General features: G+C 38.8%; 1 protein-coding gene across 1 annotated transcript in view; it reads left to right on the plus strand.

The window, feature by feature from the left end:
* Positions 1 to 17,866, plus strand: part of nrg3b (neuregulin 3b) — a 176,778-nt gene that overhangs the window by 88,671 nt on the left and 70,241 nt on the right. The window contains exon 2 of the mRNA XM_054599429.1: positions 1,739 to 1,874. Coding sequence (XP_054455404.1) covers positions 1,739 to 1,874 — 136 coding nt within the window. The remainder of the gene's footprint in view (positions 1 to 1,738; positions 1,875 to 17,866) is intronic.

Here is a 17,866-nt window from a genome sequence, read left to right on the forward strand (position 1 = left end):
GAACATTACACTCTGGGAATACGTGGAATTAATAATACAAGATGTAATCTGTTTTCTTTTAAAGCCGAGAAAGTGAGAGTGTCTGCTCGGGTTAAAAACCTACTATTATATGCATCACACTCTTATGACAGATGTATAAAGAACTGATCCAAAAAATGATTCTGACTAGCAATCAAAAGCAAGACATTCAACGGATGCAGAACGTGGACTTAAAAACATCCCCCTGCATAGGTATATTTAAAAAAGGAAGAGACCCCAATGCATCTGAAGATATAATAAGAACTACTACAATAAGTGGTTTAAATGATAGCTTCCAAAGTTTTTTCTCTGACGTAGAAGAGTCTTGGTTGGTCCCAAGAACACCACATATCTCTTTTTGTGCTCCCTCTGATCTCTCATCATCTCTTGGGCCTAACACGAAGAGCCACCCGGATTTAGCGATCAATGGCCGTAAACAAAACATAGATTGAACTGGACACTTTAGCAACACCAAAAAGATTACTGACTTTTTCTTTCCTCCGCAAGCAACTGGTTCACTCGAGCCTCGGCTGAAATAAGGCCATTGGCTGGCTGGACTGCAGCGCACAGAGCAGATCGGGCAACAAACATGTGGCAGACTCACAGGAAAGTAGGATAGAAATAGGAATAGGATGACAATACGAGGAACATGGCGTGTGAGTGCGCATGTGCGTGCATTGAAACGGTGTGTCTCTGGGGGCAATATAAACGGATGAAAGCGGAATCCGATGTGTAATCCAATTGTATTGGCAAGGTATTGAGCGTAATACCAGTCAATCCAATTGTCAATGCTTGGTTACATGATGGAGTGCAAGAGCTTCTGAGTGATCATTTACATGTTATTGTATATGAGTGTGTGTGTGTGTGTGTGTAGGTGTGTGTGTGTGTGTGGGTGTTAATGTCAACAACATATTTGTACACTTGAATCTGCATACATATGGTGGTTGCACATGCTAACCCACAATATTTATACATCGCTGACAGCTGTGCATATTTCACAAGGTGGAGAACCCTGCATTGCAGTGCTTGTACATGGCAGCCATGCTCTTTATGTGAGAGCCACTCAGGGTCAGCCCAGAAGAGGAGAATTAAAGCTACATCACCGAGCCCATCTCTCTATGTTCTGCCTCAGTGTAGTGTTGTACATTATCACCTCACTTCCCTACAGCTGTAATGTATTTCTGTGTTTTCCCACTGTGTTTACTAAAGCTGCAGAACAGGAAATTCATGGACGAATTGTGGTTAAACTGCTCCACTGGAAACAAACAGCAAAACAGATATCAAGAGTGCACTACATATATTTAATAAAAGTAACAAATACACCTTAAGCAGTACAATACTGAGAACAATAATAATACCAAAGCATGTTATTCCAGTCAATAATGTGCGTTACACCCGTACTTTCTTTGTTGCATCAGGGCAAAGTCGGAAACCTTCAAGACCTTGGGCTATCTTGCCTTTAGCCCAATGAGAAATGAATCAAAATTCAATAAAGTATTTTTCTTCCAGTCTGAGCTGAGCGGTCATTTCAGTAAAAAAAACAAAACATAACAGCATGCCATGTTCAAAGGCACATCAAATAAATGATAGAAATGATAAAACATTCCTGTGCAATTCAGCAATGATTTAAGTTGAAAGAATGAGAGAAATGAACGTGTTTTTTAACTTCCTATCCAATGGTAACTAAACCTGTCCTCTCTGTCTGTTTTCCTGTCTACAGCAGTGGCCCCCACACTTCCCAGTCTACGTTCAGAGGTCTTCAAGCCATGCGTGGAAGACAAGGACCTGGCCTTTTGTCTAAATGAGGGAGAGTGCTCCATCATTGAAACTGTGGCTGGGGTTCACAGACACTGCAGGTGAGTGTAATGTGTGTGTGTGTGTGTGTGTGTGTGTGTGTGTGTGTGTGTGTGTGTGTGTGTGTGTGTGTGTGTGTGTGTGTGTGTGTGTGTGTGTGTGTGTGTGTGTGTGTGTGCGCGAGGCATTTGGTTTCTCTCTCAGCATTGACGTTTCCTCTCTTTGCCCTTCCCCTTCAATCACTAACCTTGGGGTCATTTTCATTCAAGCTGCTCTTTTCATTCAAGCTCCTGACAGACTGTGCTGTTAGAGTGATGAAAACACAGGAAAATGATTGCACGAAATATCTAGAATGCCCCAAACCACTAATCGAGGGATCAGACATGCTTTCGTTGCAGTAGACTTGGGCTTTGTATTGGTACTGAAAATAACCCAGTACCAAGTAGTATCAAAACATCTCCTGTCAAACAATACCTGCATTCGATCTTTTTTGTACCCAGATCGAGAGATAAAAATACTACTTGTATGGTTTTGCTTGCAGCCAATAACTGCGAGCGTCCTCTGATTGAATATGACATGTGATTGGCCCTCTAGAGCAGCAGCTACAACCCATACAGTTTACTGTGTTGTTTATAAAGTTGTTCAGCGTGCCATGATGCCACCAAAACATTTGTAACGCAGTGGATTCTCCCAATCCACACAATCAAACTACACTTATTGGAAAATAACTGTTTCTGTGCAGATCCAAGTAGGAAGCCCACGGGGAGCAAATTTGATCTGACTGTGTCTTTAATTTGGTCCGACAAAACTTTTAATGGTGATATTAGTCTTTTTTCTCTGGAATGAAATGCCTTTTAATGGAAGGTGTAAAGATGGGACTCTTGCGAGGTCTTTCTTTGATCTTACTTAAAAGCAACTGATTTATTTCTTATTTTGTGCAATTTTCTTTTCTCTTCTTTTTTTTTTTCTGTTAGTTTCGCTCAGGCACTCACTCACAGCCATAGACTCACAGAGTAAATGCAGAAGAGGTAACTCTAAATCAACCCTTAGCCGCAGGGAGGCTGGAAGTCAGTAAAAGGTGCTGAGAAAAGCTCTTTCTTTAAAATGACGTCATAACAAATGATCCTTGACATTCATGTTTGTTTTTTTCAATTTTTTGAATGGCAAGGATCATTTATATTATATAGTTATTAACACTATTTTTTTTAGAGCGCTTAGGTGCTATGCAGTCGTTGGGGTATGGGGACACACACAGTACTGTCTGTATGTTCAAGCAGCCACTGCTACTACACAGTCAACCACACAGAGCTAATGCTAAAGCTAATGAGAGGAGGCAGTGTAAGGGTGACACATATAACTATAGTTTATGATAATGAAAGACAGTGATAATACAGCCATTTCATACAGAGCAACAGTCTGTGCTGATGCAAATTCATCCTGAAGAGGTTTGTATTAAAAATATTTTATTAATATATATATTTGTAATTGGCATGGCAGTGAAACAATAGACCTACAGTAAAAAAAAAGAGAGGCTGCATCACTCTCGGCACCCCACTTCCCGTGCTGATGCTTAGCTGACTTTGACCCAACTCATAATGAGGCAGGCATAACTAAAATGTTGTCAATTACCTTTAATAAATATATAGATGGCACAAATCCAATCCTTTTTTTTTTTACACCTTTGACAACCTATTTGCCTGCATTATAAAGGAGATATAATTTATCGGAGAGCTTGTTGTGTTTCTTCATATTTGTTAGGAGAGTAAGCACGTTTAGTTTATTTAGCACTCAAAGCAGAAAGTACAAAGTGGTTTAAGATAGAAGAAAAAAGAAGGTATGTAAACATCAAAAAGTAAATAGTAAAAAAAAAAAAAGCTAACAATCTTTTTTGAGCAGCATATTCAGTAATATTAGCTCTGTGGTTTTAGCCAATAAAGTTTGTATTTACTGCAAGAACCACACACATGTAACAGTATGCGAGGAAAGCATGATTATTATTAATGTGATTGTATGTGCATTGTAGATTTATGTTCATACATGCACCGTTCAGCTTCGCTCTTCTTTATATGTTCCTCCATATTTGATTCGCCTCACAGCCTGATGCACCACCCACTTTAACTCTGCATCACTCTCTTACATCACTTTTAAAATACATCACTTTAAATATACATGATAAGATATTTTATTGGAGGGAAGGGTTGTGCTGAATGGTGCTGAGTTGAAAAGCAGGTCATTAGTACACCTACCTGGAATTAAAGGGGCCTAAATTTTCATCTAAAAAAAAATCAAAGCTGCATTATAAATGACGCATGAGCATGAGTCAAATAAATGTTCAGTAAAAGAAAGTTGAAAAAGTTAAATTAAATCTCACTGATCATTTAAACTATGATTCAGACATGACTCAGAAAATTACCCAGATAAGCTAGATATATTCAAGGTATATTTGTAAAGTCTTTAAATATATTTATTTGTGTAAAGATACATGCAGTTTCCGTTGTAACTAGGTGACAAAAATGGGACATTATATAAAAAAACAATTCTGGTTAAGACATGCTGAAAATATAGTGATATATAATTTCACTAAATGGTAATAACTGAGACTCAGAAAGGGACTCAATGTTTGTCTCATGTCATGGTAGGATGTTATGACATGTTACAGTTTGGAGCATCCTACATAGGTGACCGCAGCACTAAGAGACCCTGAAGACTCGCACTGTTGCAACTGCCCTCTGGGCAATATTTAGGCACAGTTGAATGGCTGCATATACATACTGTAGGACTCAGGAAAGACTGGAGGGCCTGACCAAGAGGCACTGTCTGACAACTTCTCTTGAGCTGAGTGTCTGTTGTGTGAAAGAATGATTATAGGTTTGTGAGGACTTACATTGAAAGTCTGGGTTCATTTTGCCTGAGAGAAGTACAGACAGTAAGTTAGAAATATATTTTTTTTATCAGTTTATAAACTCAAAACCATAGCCTGATGAATTATTTGTAAGAAGTATTTGTGATGTCACTCATAAGTTTCTGAAGATCCGCTGTGAAGCTCAAAGTGGGTCCTAAAAATTGTAAAATGCACTTAGTGAGTGACATGAGTGACATCACAAATCTATGAAGCCAAATCAAGGCCAATAGTTTTTATAATTTGAAATAAAAGTTTGAGCTTTGAAAAGTAAAACAATGTATTCAAACTAAAAATAACTAAAGGAAAAGTTTTTGGGTGTTTTTTTTATAACTTTGATACAATTCTGTAATTGTTTTAAATTTAATATTTATTTTCATTTTTCACTTTTATATATATTTTGTAGTTTTCAGTTGCAGATTTTTTTTTCAGATTGAAATCTACTTTTTTTCGGTTTCAAATCCTTTTTTCTGTTTAAGATCTTTTTTTTCACTCTCAGATCCATAAAATAATTACATTTGATAAAACTAATGAATAATTCCTTAAGTGATTTGTGCTGCAGTCTCACAGAAATACCAGAAATTCTTTAGTTGCCCCTTTGCCTGATAAACTAATAACGTATTAACTTTATAAACAGTTATCTAACAAATGTATCAGATGAACATCACATTCTTTCTATTTACCTTTAGAATTTATGTCCATGATTCACACTCGTTTCTTCCTCTTGTTTCTTCCACCAGCTCCTGATAAAACGTTCTGTCTTTTTTTTGGCTTGCTAAATGTTCGACTCTCCTCGCCAGCCATTTGTTTACTTCAGATCTTCGCCATTTCATGCTGAGCAGGTAGAATGCAGTCAGCTTTTGATAGGTTGTTTGCTGAAAATGGCAGCCCACGGTTTTATTTTTTGGGGATTCAACCACATGGACTGCCAGACCAAAACAATGAGCTGAAGACTGCAAATAGCAGCAGGTTGGCTGCTGTGCCGTTACTGTATTCATACTACCCTGAATACAGTGTTTTCCTCTGTTCTTCTTTCTTTTAGAGATACAGTGCTTGGTGATAAACCCAGATATTATCCATCCACATTTTCTGGATACAACAAAAAAGATGTTACATAACAAAATATAAGGCAGATGATTACACCAGGGTTTTTGGTAGAAATACTGCTGTTGATCAATCATCCCTCCGAGCACTCCCTGATCAGCGTCCTCATGACAATAACTGCTGATATCTTCAGTCTGTTCTAAAGAACAGAAAAGTAAAGATTTAACGGTCGCTGCTTCCTCTGACGTCATCTCCTCCTCCACTCGACAGTGCAAAGAGCATAATAGATAGTTGGATGTTGTCCAACATTAGACAAGTAAAGCTGTCAGCAGATATTAAAAGACTTGAATCATTGAATGAGAACACAGTTTTGAACTTGGGAATCAATTTATTTTGTTATGAAACATTTCCTTAGCTTTCCTCCTCCTTTCTCCCCTCTCCCCCTGCTGCCGGATATTCATGTTTGCCAATGCTAATAAGGCTCCCAAAATAAACATGCAAATGTGAGTTTAAGACCTACTTCCACATCAGAGCTGTGGATTCTTATACACTAAATACAAAAATATGTACAATAACTCAAAGATCTTGTGGCAAGTGGGTCACATATAGAGTATCACTGTACCAATGTCAACTAGAAATTATGCTGATTTCTTAATCAAGGATTTTTAATCAAAGCCATTACTTCAGAGCCCTTTACATTCCCTTATATTTCTAAGTTTGATTGATGAGGAAATGGCAGTAAAATCAGTTAAAGATCAAACCAAATCAAACAGTGTATATGAAGATGCACAACATTTTTAAAATGTGATTCAAACAGTCTTTAGATTTCAAAATGAATGTAAAGTAGTTGACTCACAGTATTCCATGTAGATGCACAGATTTGTGAATACAATGTCATACAGTTAAACGTGTATAATATTTAACTCTACGGCTCTTATTGCCTCCATTGCCCCCAAATTCTCCATAACTGGTACAGCATGAGTCACGTCCCTGAAAAACAATCCTACATCAATGCCGTGTCTGTTTACTAAAAAAAGGAAATACGTCTCACTTGATATATTCAGCATCAGTTGTCACACAGTGCAAACCATGAAGAGCTATAAATCTCAATATTCTTCCTGTGTAGATGCAGATCGATATCAAATCTGCCCTCAGGATGAGGAGAAAAATTATTTGGATGTGCACTTCTGATAGCAGAGGAGAGACTAAGATGATGACACGCTTTCCTTTTCTCCCAGATGTCAGATTCACTGAGAGCACAGAAAGTAGAATGTGCATATTGTATGGAAACATGAAAAAGCCAAAGGTGGAGGAATACATTATCAGAAGGTGTAGAAGAGCTAGCCGTCATACCCAATCAACTCACCTGTTTTCCTATTTCTCAGCACTCAGACAGTTTTGATGGTGAGTCTGGAATAAAACACGCCATTAAAGCTTCTCCCTGAGGGCAAAAATAAGTGCCAGAGGTAGAGAATCACCACCAAATTAAATTGACTTTGGGAGAGATAACACATGTTCCCTGTGATCTAACAAGAACTCTTACTCCAGTGCGAGAAATCAGTATGTGAAGAAACAAATAGAACCTGCGGCAGACTGTTGGGACACCGTGGCTGTGCCGGTGCTGCGTGGACCTGCCAATGCCTGACAGTGCCATAGAGGATACAGCTAGCTCCACAACTGTCACTCCATGCGTAACGTTGCATGCTGATGGCTCTGGGTTGAATAACAATCACAACACACAGCCACAAGTGTATTTAGTTCCGAGAACATTTTAAGATATTTCTCTCCAGATGAGGGATTCAAGATAAAAATTGCCCTATATCACTCATCATCTGCACAAAGTTTGAAAATGATTTTGTGGTATATTTTTAGGTCTTGCACAATACAGCGAAGGCCCCAAGGTCTTTGTCCTTATATGGGAAGAGGATGTTCAGGATACCATGGAAAAAAGATGTACAGGAAACCAGGGGTGGAAGGGTAGATGTTTAGACTAACGGAGCCAAATACATGGTCTGGACTTCATCCCCTTCAAATATGAATAACATGCATCCTATATAAGGAGGGTTAAGAGCCCGAAAAGGAGGGAACTCACAGATTCGACTCGAGACCTCCGGGCGATCTAGACGTCCGTCATGACATGTGTTGCTTGTTTGTAATAAACCTCATTATACCAGCAAGAACAGTGTCCGCGGAGCATCCTTTCTCATCACTTCAACAGCACTGTCGCATGAAAGATACGACAATTTGTTTTATATCTTTATACCTGACTGGGAAAATAGCGCATGACTGTGCCTCGCACCGTGCGCCTTTAATATGATCTGAATAGATGGGCTGTACATTGTGGTAGTTATTAACATCAGAACCTCAGTACTGCATAATCGCTACAGACGCAAACCGCATTCCACATTTTCTTCCACTTAAGCACCGCCAAGTTCATGGCTAATCAGTGCAATATGTGTGGTGCGCTGTGTGTTTCGTTTAAGATCAGCATGTTTATAAAAAAATAGCAACAGTTCCGTGTTGTGTTGTAAGGAGTTTAATTGGTGGTGCAAAGAGTAATGCATTGGTGTGAGGTCGGCGAATTACGGGAGGGCATGTGTGTAATCCAGTGAGGCAACGCTTGCCACAGCCACTTACAGTCCTCTCAGAGCCCAAGACAAAATAGGACCTTGTGGCTCTCATACTATCTTATGAGAATAACTGTGTTGTAATTGATCATTCTGCATGGATGCCCTTCATTCAGCTCAGCCCTTATTGATGATATGCCTCAGCCTGAGTAACATTCTTTCTGCATTTTTCAATACAATTATTTTGAGCAGGTTGTAGTTTCAAAAATATTGGACCTGTTCAGTGATGCAGGCTTTGACGTTTGATGTGAGGGCTCAGCAGTATCGGTCTGACATGCGCTCAGCAAACCAAAAGCATGCAGTTAGCCACGGGTGGAGGGAATTGTAGAATATATTAGTCTGAACGAGGGTGCACTGCAGCTTTGGCTCCCACCTGCCGCATCGTGTTGTGTTTTTGTGACACCAGAAAAGGTTTTAACTTTCAGGCATTGAGAAAACGACATACTCTTTTTTAAGTTTTTTTATGCACACCTACTTATCAACAGAAAGTCAGACCTTTTTTTTATGATTTTCATGGAAACGATTTGTCTTGCAAAAAAATACTTGGTTCCTTTCAACAGAATGTTTTAACAGAATGTTTCCTAACTTTGACTTTGTATCACCACAGAGGCACACTCGTGTTGAATAGATGATGCAAAAACTGCTGCAAGTTGGCTTTGTAGTTGAAACAGCTTGATGCCAGCTTGTGAAAGGTAAACATAAAGAGGAAAAACATAAATTGGACCTTGCATTGTGTGAGTCTGGACTATTTTTTTTATACACAGTCACCCATTATAATAGGTTTTGAATATTTTTCATTTTAATTGATATGCAAATCCATAATAAAAAAACAATGTTAAAATGCAAACTTACTATTCCATACAAAGTTGAGAAGAGGTTTACATAATAAATCCAACAGGATGCATTTTGCATTTTAAGAAGTTATTGTAACAAACACAGTTTATCATATTAGATTCAGCTGGTAGGACCTGTACATGAAATTGGTAACATCTTAAAAGGAGCTCTAAAATGCAGCTATTATATAAAAGTGTATGTGGAAATGTGGATGTAATGATCCTGTGATAAAGGGTTTACTTTTGATGAAATGAAAAAAAAATCATTATTGGCATTCATTATAGGTGTATTTGAATTAAAAGCAAATGGAATTGCTAGCCTTTCTCTCAGTTCAGATCCTCACCCATTAATAACAATAGAGTTGGACCTTTAACCAGAAATAGAAATGTTTTTCTGCCTTTAATAATAATGATGATTATATAGCAGAAGAAAAAGTCAGCCGCGCCTATTGGTTTCTTTGTGTTTAACCAATGCCTTTAGATAACCATGCATTTTTAATGATTCAGCTTTCATTCTCTTTAGCATGGAGGATGAACACTATCCTCTCTCTCTCTCTCTGTGTGTGTGTGTGTGTGTGTGTGTGTGTGTGTGTGTGTGTGTGTGTGTGTGTGTGTGTGTGTGTGTGTGTGTGTGTGTGTGTGTGTGTGCGCATCTTTGCGTGTGCATTAAAAGCCTGGCAAAGCTCAAGGTAGCTCGTGTCTACTATTACCATGGTAACTCCTTCCCTCATTAGTGTGAGGCCAGAAGCAGAAAAAAGAAACTGTTGTTGACTCACTTATAGTGCACCCGCTATGGCAGCTCTACCGCCACTTCCCGTTATATATGTTGCTCACTGATACTGATTGATCAGACATTAAAATAATTGCCACCTAATGGTATGAATGACATGCTGTTGTGAATAATTCATGACACAATTTGCACATTAGATTGCTTCATTCAGAGCTACGCTGACATAACGTATCATATTTAAATGAAAATGATTTGTTTTACGTCTCTGAACCCTTCCCTTCAAAACCCATCTGTGCAGATTGATAACAAGCAAAACCAGTATTTCATGAGCAAAGTGCTAACACTGTGTGTGTGTGTGTGTGTGTGTGTGTGTGTGTGTGTGTGTGTGGGTGTGGGTGTACATGCATGTGCGTCAAACCGAACGCCTGAGGGGACATGTTCATCTACCCTGATGAGGAAGCACATGAAATTTCACAGAAAAGGAATATAAAAAGACAATGCAATTCTCTGGTCCCATGAGGAAAAGAGCCATTGTTTGCTGTAGGGTTAAGCTCAAGGATAGGCTGAGAGCGCCCGAGTGTGTTCGTCTCCGTCTCTGTGAGCCTGTTTATGATTTTTTTTTTCTCACAGGACCCTGGAGACGTTGACAGCAGTATTAACAGAATCTGATATGACAAAATGAATCATATAAATGAAGACCACAACCTCTTAACTTCCCCTTCCTGTTTTTCTTCCTCTCATCTTCCTTTTTCTATGGGGAGCATGTTCAGCGATTAAATTGTCACCGCACCGTCAGACCTTGACAGGCTGCTCTAATCCACGATGCCGTCGCTGCTCTGCTGATCCATCCTGCTAGGGAGGACGTTCTCCAGGCTTAGAGCCAATGGGCCATGTCCCCCCACTACCCAACCCCTCCTGTGTTAAAGCAACACAATTATAAACGTGGGAGCAGACTTACCTGTTGGCAACATCCCATGACAGGCCCATCATCTTGTCTTGGAACTGAGTAGAGTTGGCACATTAACTTTCTAATTCAAGGTAATTAATCAAGAGAAAAACAGATTAAAGTGCATCTTCTCCTTATCTGACCAGCAACAAGACAGTGTCTAGTTTTCATTATATATGAGCCACTAAGAACAAGCCCACTACTGGTATCACATGACTAGTTTCTTCAGCCAAGCTTGCGTCTCAGGGTCTTTCAGCATGATATCTTACATTCTGCCAGCTCGTCACAAACACTGCAGATGAAAGAATCCCGTGTCCATATGAAACTAATTAAGGCCGCCTTGTTTTTCAAGCTACAAAACATAACAAGCATGGCACAGTCGTGTTGTCAAGAAAACCCTCCATGCCTGCAGACAATTAAAACTTTGCCAGGTTTTGGTCTGTCATTTTCTATTTAACACACCAGCGTTTTTTTTTTAAAGTCCAAAGACTTGGAGCAGATGTTTTCCTCTTAACAGCTCTCATCATGTAGAAGGCGAGCGTACAACTAAAAAAGCAAAAGATGCTAACATCACTCACCACAAACTAGGGAGGAAGCGTGACAGAGCTTGCAATGTCTCCCTGAGGGTGAACTGGTGTATGGGCGCTACTCTTCTGGGAAGATGCAGTCGGTCGTGACGGCGTTATCAGCTGTAACCGGCGTATCAGAGCAGTGCAAAGCAGCAGCCGTAAGCTAACCAGTGAGGCCCGCTAACATGTACTAAGATGCACTAACATGCACTAAAAGCATGCAGAGATGCTCGGCTATGTTAGCGAAGCGAGAGGAAGCTTGAATAACAGCACACACAGAGGGAGAGCGACTTCGTTCTGTGCTTAGCTAGACATTGCTCCATTTTGTCTAAACATTGCTGCAATATAAATAAATCAGAATGTTAAATACAACTCCTTTATGTATATTAAATAGATTTTTTTTTTTTGATTCAATTTGCAAGCAACACATTGTGTTAAGGTATTACAAGGTACAGTAGTGCATACTGTTTTTTTTTTTTTTCTTGTGGACCTACTAATACTTTGAACCAAAGGGTGATTTTTCAGCAAGGTGATTTTTATCTCTGTGTTGCAGTACTGTGAGTGGCCACTGGGACAAATTGGCAGCAAAGCTGAGTATTCAGCTCTCTTACTACATTTACAGTCCCTGAGTGTAGCTGGCCCTCAAATGTCAGTCACACACTGCCATGAGAGATGCTCACCCAGACACCTAAAGATAGAGGCAATTTCCACAAATATGTTTGTTTTGAAAAAATTGGATCAATGTCAGCAAAATCATTGTATAAATATTTTTTTGCACCAAAATGTGAGGGGAACTCAAATTTAAGTTTGATTTAAGGATTTTACCAAAGGACTAATCCTAAATACTCATGCTTTTGGCACTGCTTGTGTTGCTTCTGCTGATTAAATCAGACAAAGAAATGGGAAAAAATATGTCTTTCAATTCAAATGAACAGCCTTTTTCCCTCAACAGCTATAAAGTGTCAAACGAATTATCATTGTATGTTTTCACATTTATAAAGTCACATTTCCAGAGAGAACTGTGGACATTAAAAATTGCAGAGATGCTGTGTGCAGTGCGTGAGACAAACTCAACACACAGCATCTCTCTCCACTCTGTCTTCCTCCACATCAATTGCTCGCTAAGACTTTTGAGAAAGTAATGACAGAGCATTTGGATTTACTCGCCACGGAGAGACTCCATTGGATTCGAAGGCAGCAGTGCAGCCTCGGTTAGTTGCCTGTAGCACTTTACTTGTCATTTAATTTTGAGCCCAGCTGGTGAAGGATAACAGCTGCTTCTCATTACTGATGTTTAGTGGAAATGATTTTCAACAGTGGACACAGAATAGAGACCGTACAGCGGTATCATCATGTTTGATCACAGAGAAATACTTAGACAGCAGACTTTGATTTCTCTGTAGCCAACACATGCAGATGGGGTCTCTGGAGATTTTCTCAAGGACTGCCTACTGAGCCTGTTACTCTGTCATCAGGACAAACCAGATAGAGGAGGAAAAGAAGACAGACAGTTGTTAGGTCGATTGTGGTAACAGGGAATCAATGGATAAGGATGCCCGGTCACTTCCTCCCATCCCAGGGGTATCAGTTGGTCAAATCTTTCAGGTTAGGAGTTCAGGTTCAGTGTAGACCTTGAAACATGTGCTCTAACGTTGCTAAGGATTGTCACCTGTGTTCCACCAGAGGGGGCTGCACTGATTTCATAATAACAGGTGGAAACGTCATGAAAAATAGAGACTTTTTTATATTCAGCCCCTAGGAGTTTTTAGGTTGCTGCTTTATTGGGGCATATCGGTAAGGAGGTCATAAAGCTGAAGTGTAAATACTTTTGTGTGTGCTTAAAGGCAAATTCTATTGGCATGCAAAGATGTTTTTTCATGGAAATAAAAGATAACCAATTCGGCTTTATCGGGCGAAAATCTAAATAATGAGCCCTTTTGTCTTCATAAGATTTCCCTCCCTCTATTTTTTCCAATTCTCTACCTTGTCTACCTCATTTTGTCTCTCTGTCAGAAGTGAAGTACAGTGAGACACAGCCCTTCTTTCGAGCATCTTTACCGTCTTCATCTCTGCTGCGGCTTGTATAATTTATCCTCAGGAGGGTGTCAAATAAGATAAACAGATCAGTTAGTTGGGGAAACACAAGCCAGAAGATTCAGTGAAATCAGGAAAGAGGAGACCACCTTAACAAGGGATAGAAAACATCAGGATTCCAAAGAAGGAATAGGTGCAGTTGGTAGTGCGTAACCATGGTGATATTTCATTGTCAATTGATCTGACGTGATTCTTTAATTTTCCTGATATCTTCGTTCTGCTCGGCATGTTTTCACTAGAGGGTCCGCTCTGGTATTCTTGCATCGGGAGAACTGTCCATGTTTATTGATAGAACGCTCCAGAATTGAATTAGAATGTAATTAAGTAAAGTAGCTAATGAAAGGAGACCGAGAGCGGCAGAGAGAAATCCCATTGTTCCACCTCAACCTGTCTCAAGATCAATTATCAGGCGACAGACTAGTTTAATCCATGTTCTCTGGGAAACAACAAGCTCCGTGGGGATAAATATGTATTTGTCAATACAGATATATGTTTTTTTAGCAGAGGAAAGAGCAGTTGCAAACAGTAAACCTAGTTTGAATTCATATTCAACCAAAAAGTGATGGTGTTTTTTTCATGTGGCTTATTTTAACCTGCAAAAAACATGCATTGGGTTGACTGGCATGAAGATAAACGAGCAAATTCCTGTTTAAGTTGATCATCTTTATTGTTGGAACTTGAACTTTTTATTTTTTTCTTCCTAGAAACCATATGATTACATGACAAAGATTATCTTATACTTAGCAGCCGGTACTGCTTATTCACACGCATCTCCTGTTACCACAGCAAATTTTAAGTTTAAGCACATCATGTGCTTAAAGTTAATCCGTTTTATCTATGTGCAAATCTGTTGCTTTAGGCATTCAGGGAGCCCTTTGTAGAAAGCTGTACAGTGTATGTGTTCTTTGTATCATGACAGATTATTTGACATGCATGGTGATGTGTTGTAAGTTTCTCATGTTGTGTCATCTAAAGTGTGGTGTTTTAGGTTACAAATTCAAGTTCAGTCAAATTCCTTGTATGTGTAACGTAATTGGCTCTGATTCTGATTCATATAGGAGTCAAACGCAGAAACAGGGCATAGGGGAATTTCATGCACCGTAGCTGTCAGGATGGAGAGAACAAGGGCAACAGCATTCAGTCGAGTTTATAAAGTCCCATCCCCCTTAGTTACTGTTGCCTGACAAGCTTTCCACGCTTGCATGCCGCTTAAGCAGTTTACAATGATAACGGGGGCAGATTTACCACTCCAAATTCTTAGTAATCTTTGGAACAAGATCTCATTGATTTCAGACCGAAGAAAACAAAAGTAGGCTTCTCATTTCGAACTGGTCACTGTTTATTTTACCACCTGTAGCTAATTAATTCATTGTTAATTAAGGTACCAGGAGCTGTGTCTCTAGCTGAGCTGTTGTAAGTTTAAAAATCTTTTCATCAGGGTCTTAAATATGCACTTCATGGCTACATACGATATTTTGCATAAAGATTGAGGCTACTTTAAAAATGTCAGCATCCCCACCAGACTTCAAAATAAACAACCAGCACTGTGTCTCAGTGTAAAGTAAGTTAGTTCTAGTATGATATAGAAATCTGTAAAACATACACATCCGTTAACATTGCTGCAGTTTTAGAAAGGTCAATTGTTACTTTGGCGCCCACTGAGCTGTGAGCACAAAGCTTTGATGTAGGTTACTAAAGCAGGCTTATCAATAGAATAATGTGAACTATAGCACACACAGTGAGTCAACACTAGCTGTGCTCAGTTTGTAAAAAAAAACTGAGCAGGCTACAGTTTTTAAAGTGGGTCAAATTACTTGAAGAAAGCAAAATAACAGCTACAGTTCCCCGTCTGATAGGGCTATCTGATGGTAAGATGAAGCAGCAGAAAAAAATGTATCTGGACTTAAGAACTGAAGCGGTTATATTACCTTCTTTAAAGTCACTAGACTCCATTGACAAAAACACTAATTAAACCATGCAGAACATGGGAGATGCTTGTCTACCGCTGCATCACTGGGTTAGTTTGTTTGTGTTGTTGTGTGAGTTTAGGATCTAAAGTGAACGTGGCGTCCACACACTAGCACTTAGCTTAGCATCTCGGACGCTACTCATGTCTGCTTCTCCAAACTGGGAGCATGCAGTCTGCCATCTAAGTTACTGTAGGTAAGACACACTGACTATGAAGAAGAATACATGTATAAATATGTAGAATGACATCATGCAGAAACCTAGGTAAGGTCACATGGGAAAATGTAAAAAAATATATATAATAATGATAATGGATCTGCCCTTTAATAGGCTGTTTTACTTTGATTTTTATTGTATGGAGCGGGACATTCTGACCTCATTTATAAAAAGAAATTCAGAATTTATCCCAAATATTCCCTCTATTACCTGTTACAAATGATTTCTGCTGAGATGGACATTGTAGCTAATGCTCCATGCTTCGCTTGACCTCTGAACAACCTTTGGCACGGTAAATAATGAACCGAGGAATTGCCTTGGCATATGTGCACTCGTTATCTGTCAGTACGTTTTTGGTTTTTATCGGTGATTGTGTTACTTATGCTTAATTTAGTATGTGCAGTAAGCCACAAGCTCATTTTTGTTGCCCTAGTACTTCTGCAGCATCTATCACTGTCTCCCAAATCTCCTTGAGCAAAATGTAGAAAGACACTGAAGTCCTTGTCACTGCCTCTCATGTCATGTCATCTCATCATGAATAGCCTTCCTAACTCCAGTACATCAAGTCTTAGTTTGAGATTCAGAGTTATGTTTGCACTTTAAGTGAAAAATCCCATTATAAAAAAACTAGGAGCAATGTAAATACCATCATTTTACATTTACACCAATTTAGTGATGAACACATTCTAATACATGAAATCAAATAATAAAGGGAAAAATTTAATAAAAGATAAAACTGTTTACAAAAAAGCAAGTAATATCTGTATTTAATAAACCACCATATAAGGAATCATGCTTCAATGTTTTCAGTTGCCACACAAAGTCCTTGATGGATGACACCAGTCACTGCTATATTCTCTTTTTGTCTGCACCAAGAAGTTATTTTCAGTTGAGGAAGCTGTCTAAACTTGTGACAAGAAACGGAGCAGTGTTGTCAAAGTCTGCATTTTCCAAACAGTTCGGTTGATACGAACATTTTATAGGAAAGCATGACAGTGATTACATGTTTTGAAATGCCTTGGGGTTTTTGGGATCTTGAAGGCATTGAAGCTTTGTTGATATTTTCGTAGTGTGCCAGTCTTCTGCTTGTCATTGCTATTTCTATTAGTCTCGGTAGAACTCAGTTTATGAAAGGTCCTGCCATCTCTAATTAGATGTTGTCATTGTGTCAAAAAATATAAGTAAATATAATATAATGATATTTCGAAAGGAACAAAAGGGCATTGCAGAGCAGCAAGGCTTTTACATGTTCCAACTTACTTAGTATTTGTTTTCAGAGCCAGTATCACTCAAATAATCCTTAGTTGTAAAATTAATCAAAACTATTGTAAGTCTGCCCCGATTTAATGTTTGATAGGGTCCAGAGTTGCCGCTCTTTTATTATAATTTCTTTTTTTAAATAATGAAATAATCAAAGGCTTAATTAAATTTGCAATGTATTAACATTGCTTAAGGAGTTGATCAGAGTTGCATGACTCTAGCTGGATACAACAAATTAAACGTAATTAGGTCGCCTTGAATGCTTGATTGTAAATCACTGTAATACTGCACTGTTTTATCTGACACACACACACACACACACACACACACACACACAGATAGAGATTATTTGAAAGCCACCTTTAATCTTTGAATCTTTCTAGTTAATTTGCGTGGTATGTTACAAATACTAATAGAGAGACACAGACACATCTGCAACAGCAGCAGCAGTCTGGTGTATGAGATGGGGGAACTTTTTTTTAATTTAGATTAAACCAATGGTTTATAACAAAATCCAAAATTAATGAAATCAAACAAAACTCAATAAATGTAAAGACCTGGCAACTTTTTCAGCAACGTATCGGTCAAATCACCAGAAGCCTCTATAAACTTTAAAACTAAACTCTTTTTTGTGCGTGTTTGAGTGAGTCTAAACGTTTTCTGAAATGCCTCTCAAGACCTTGGCATAAGCAGTAAACTCAAACACACTCACACAAACACAAGCCCAGCATAGATTTCAATACCCAGGAAGCTGTCATAAATCTGAGCAGAAGGTTAAACTTTCTAATTGATGTCCTGAGCCTCCGTAATCACTGCTTATGTGAGAGAGCAGAGACCTGGGAAAAAGTGCAACAGAGAGAAAGAGAGG

Source organism: Anoplopoma fimbria, chromosome 5, assembly GCF_027596085.1.
Source record: "Anoplopoma fimbria isolate UVic2021 breed Golden Eagle Sablefish chromosome 5, Afim_UVic_2022, whole genome shotgun sequence".
NCBI lineage: Eukaryota > Metazoa > Chordata > Actinopteri > Perciformes > Anoplopomatidae > Anoplopoma > Anoplopoma fimbria.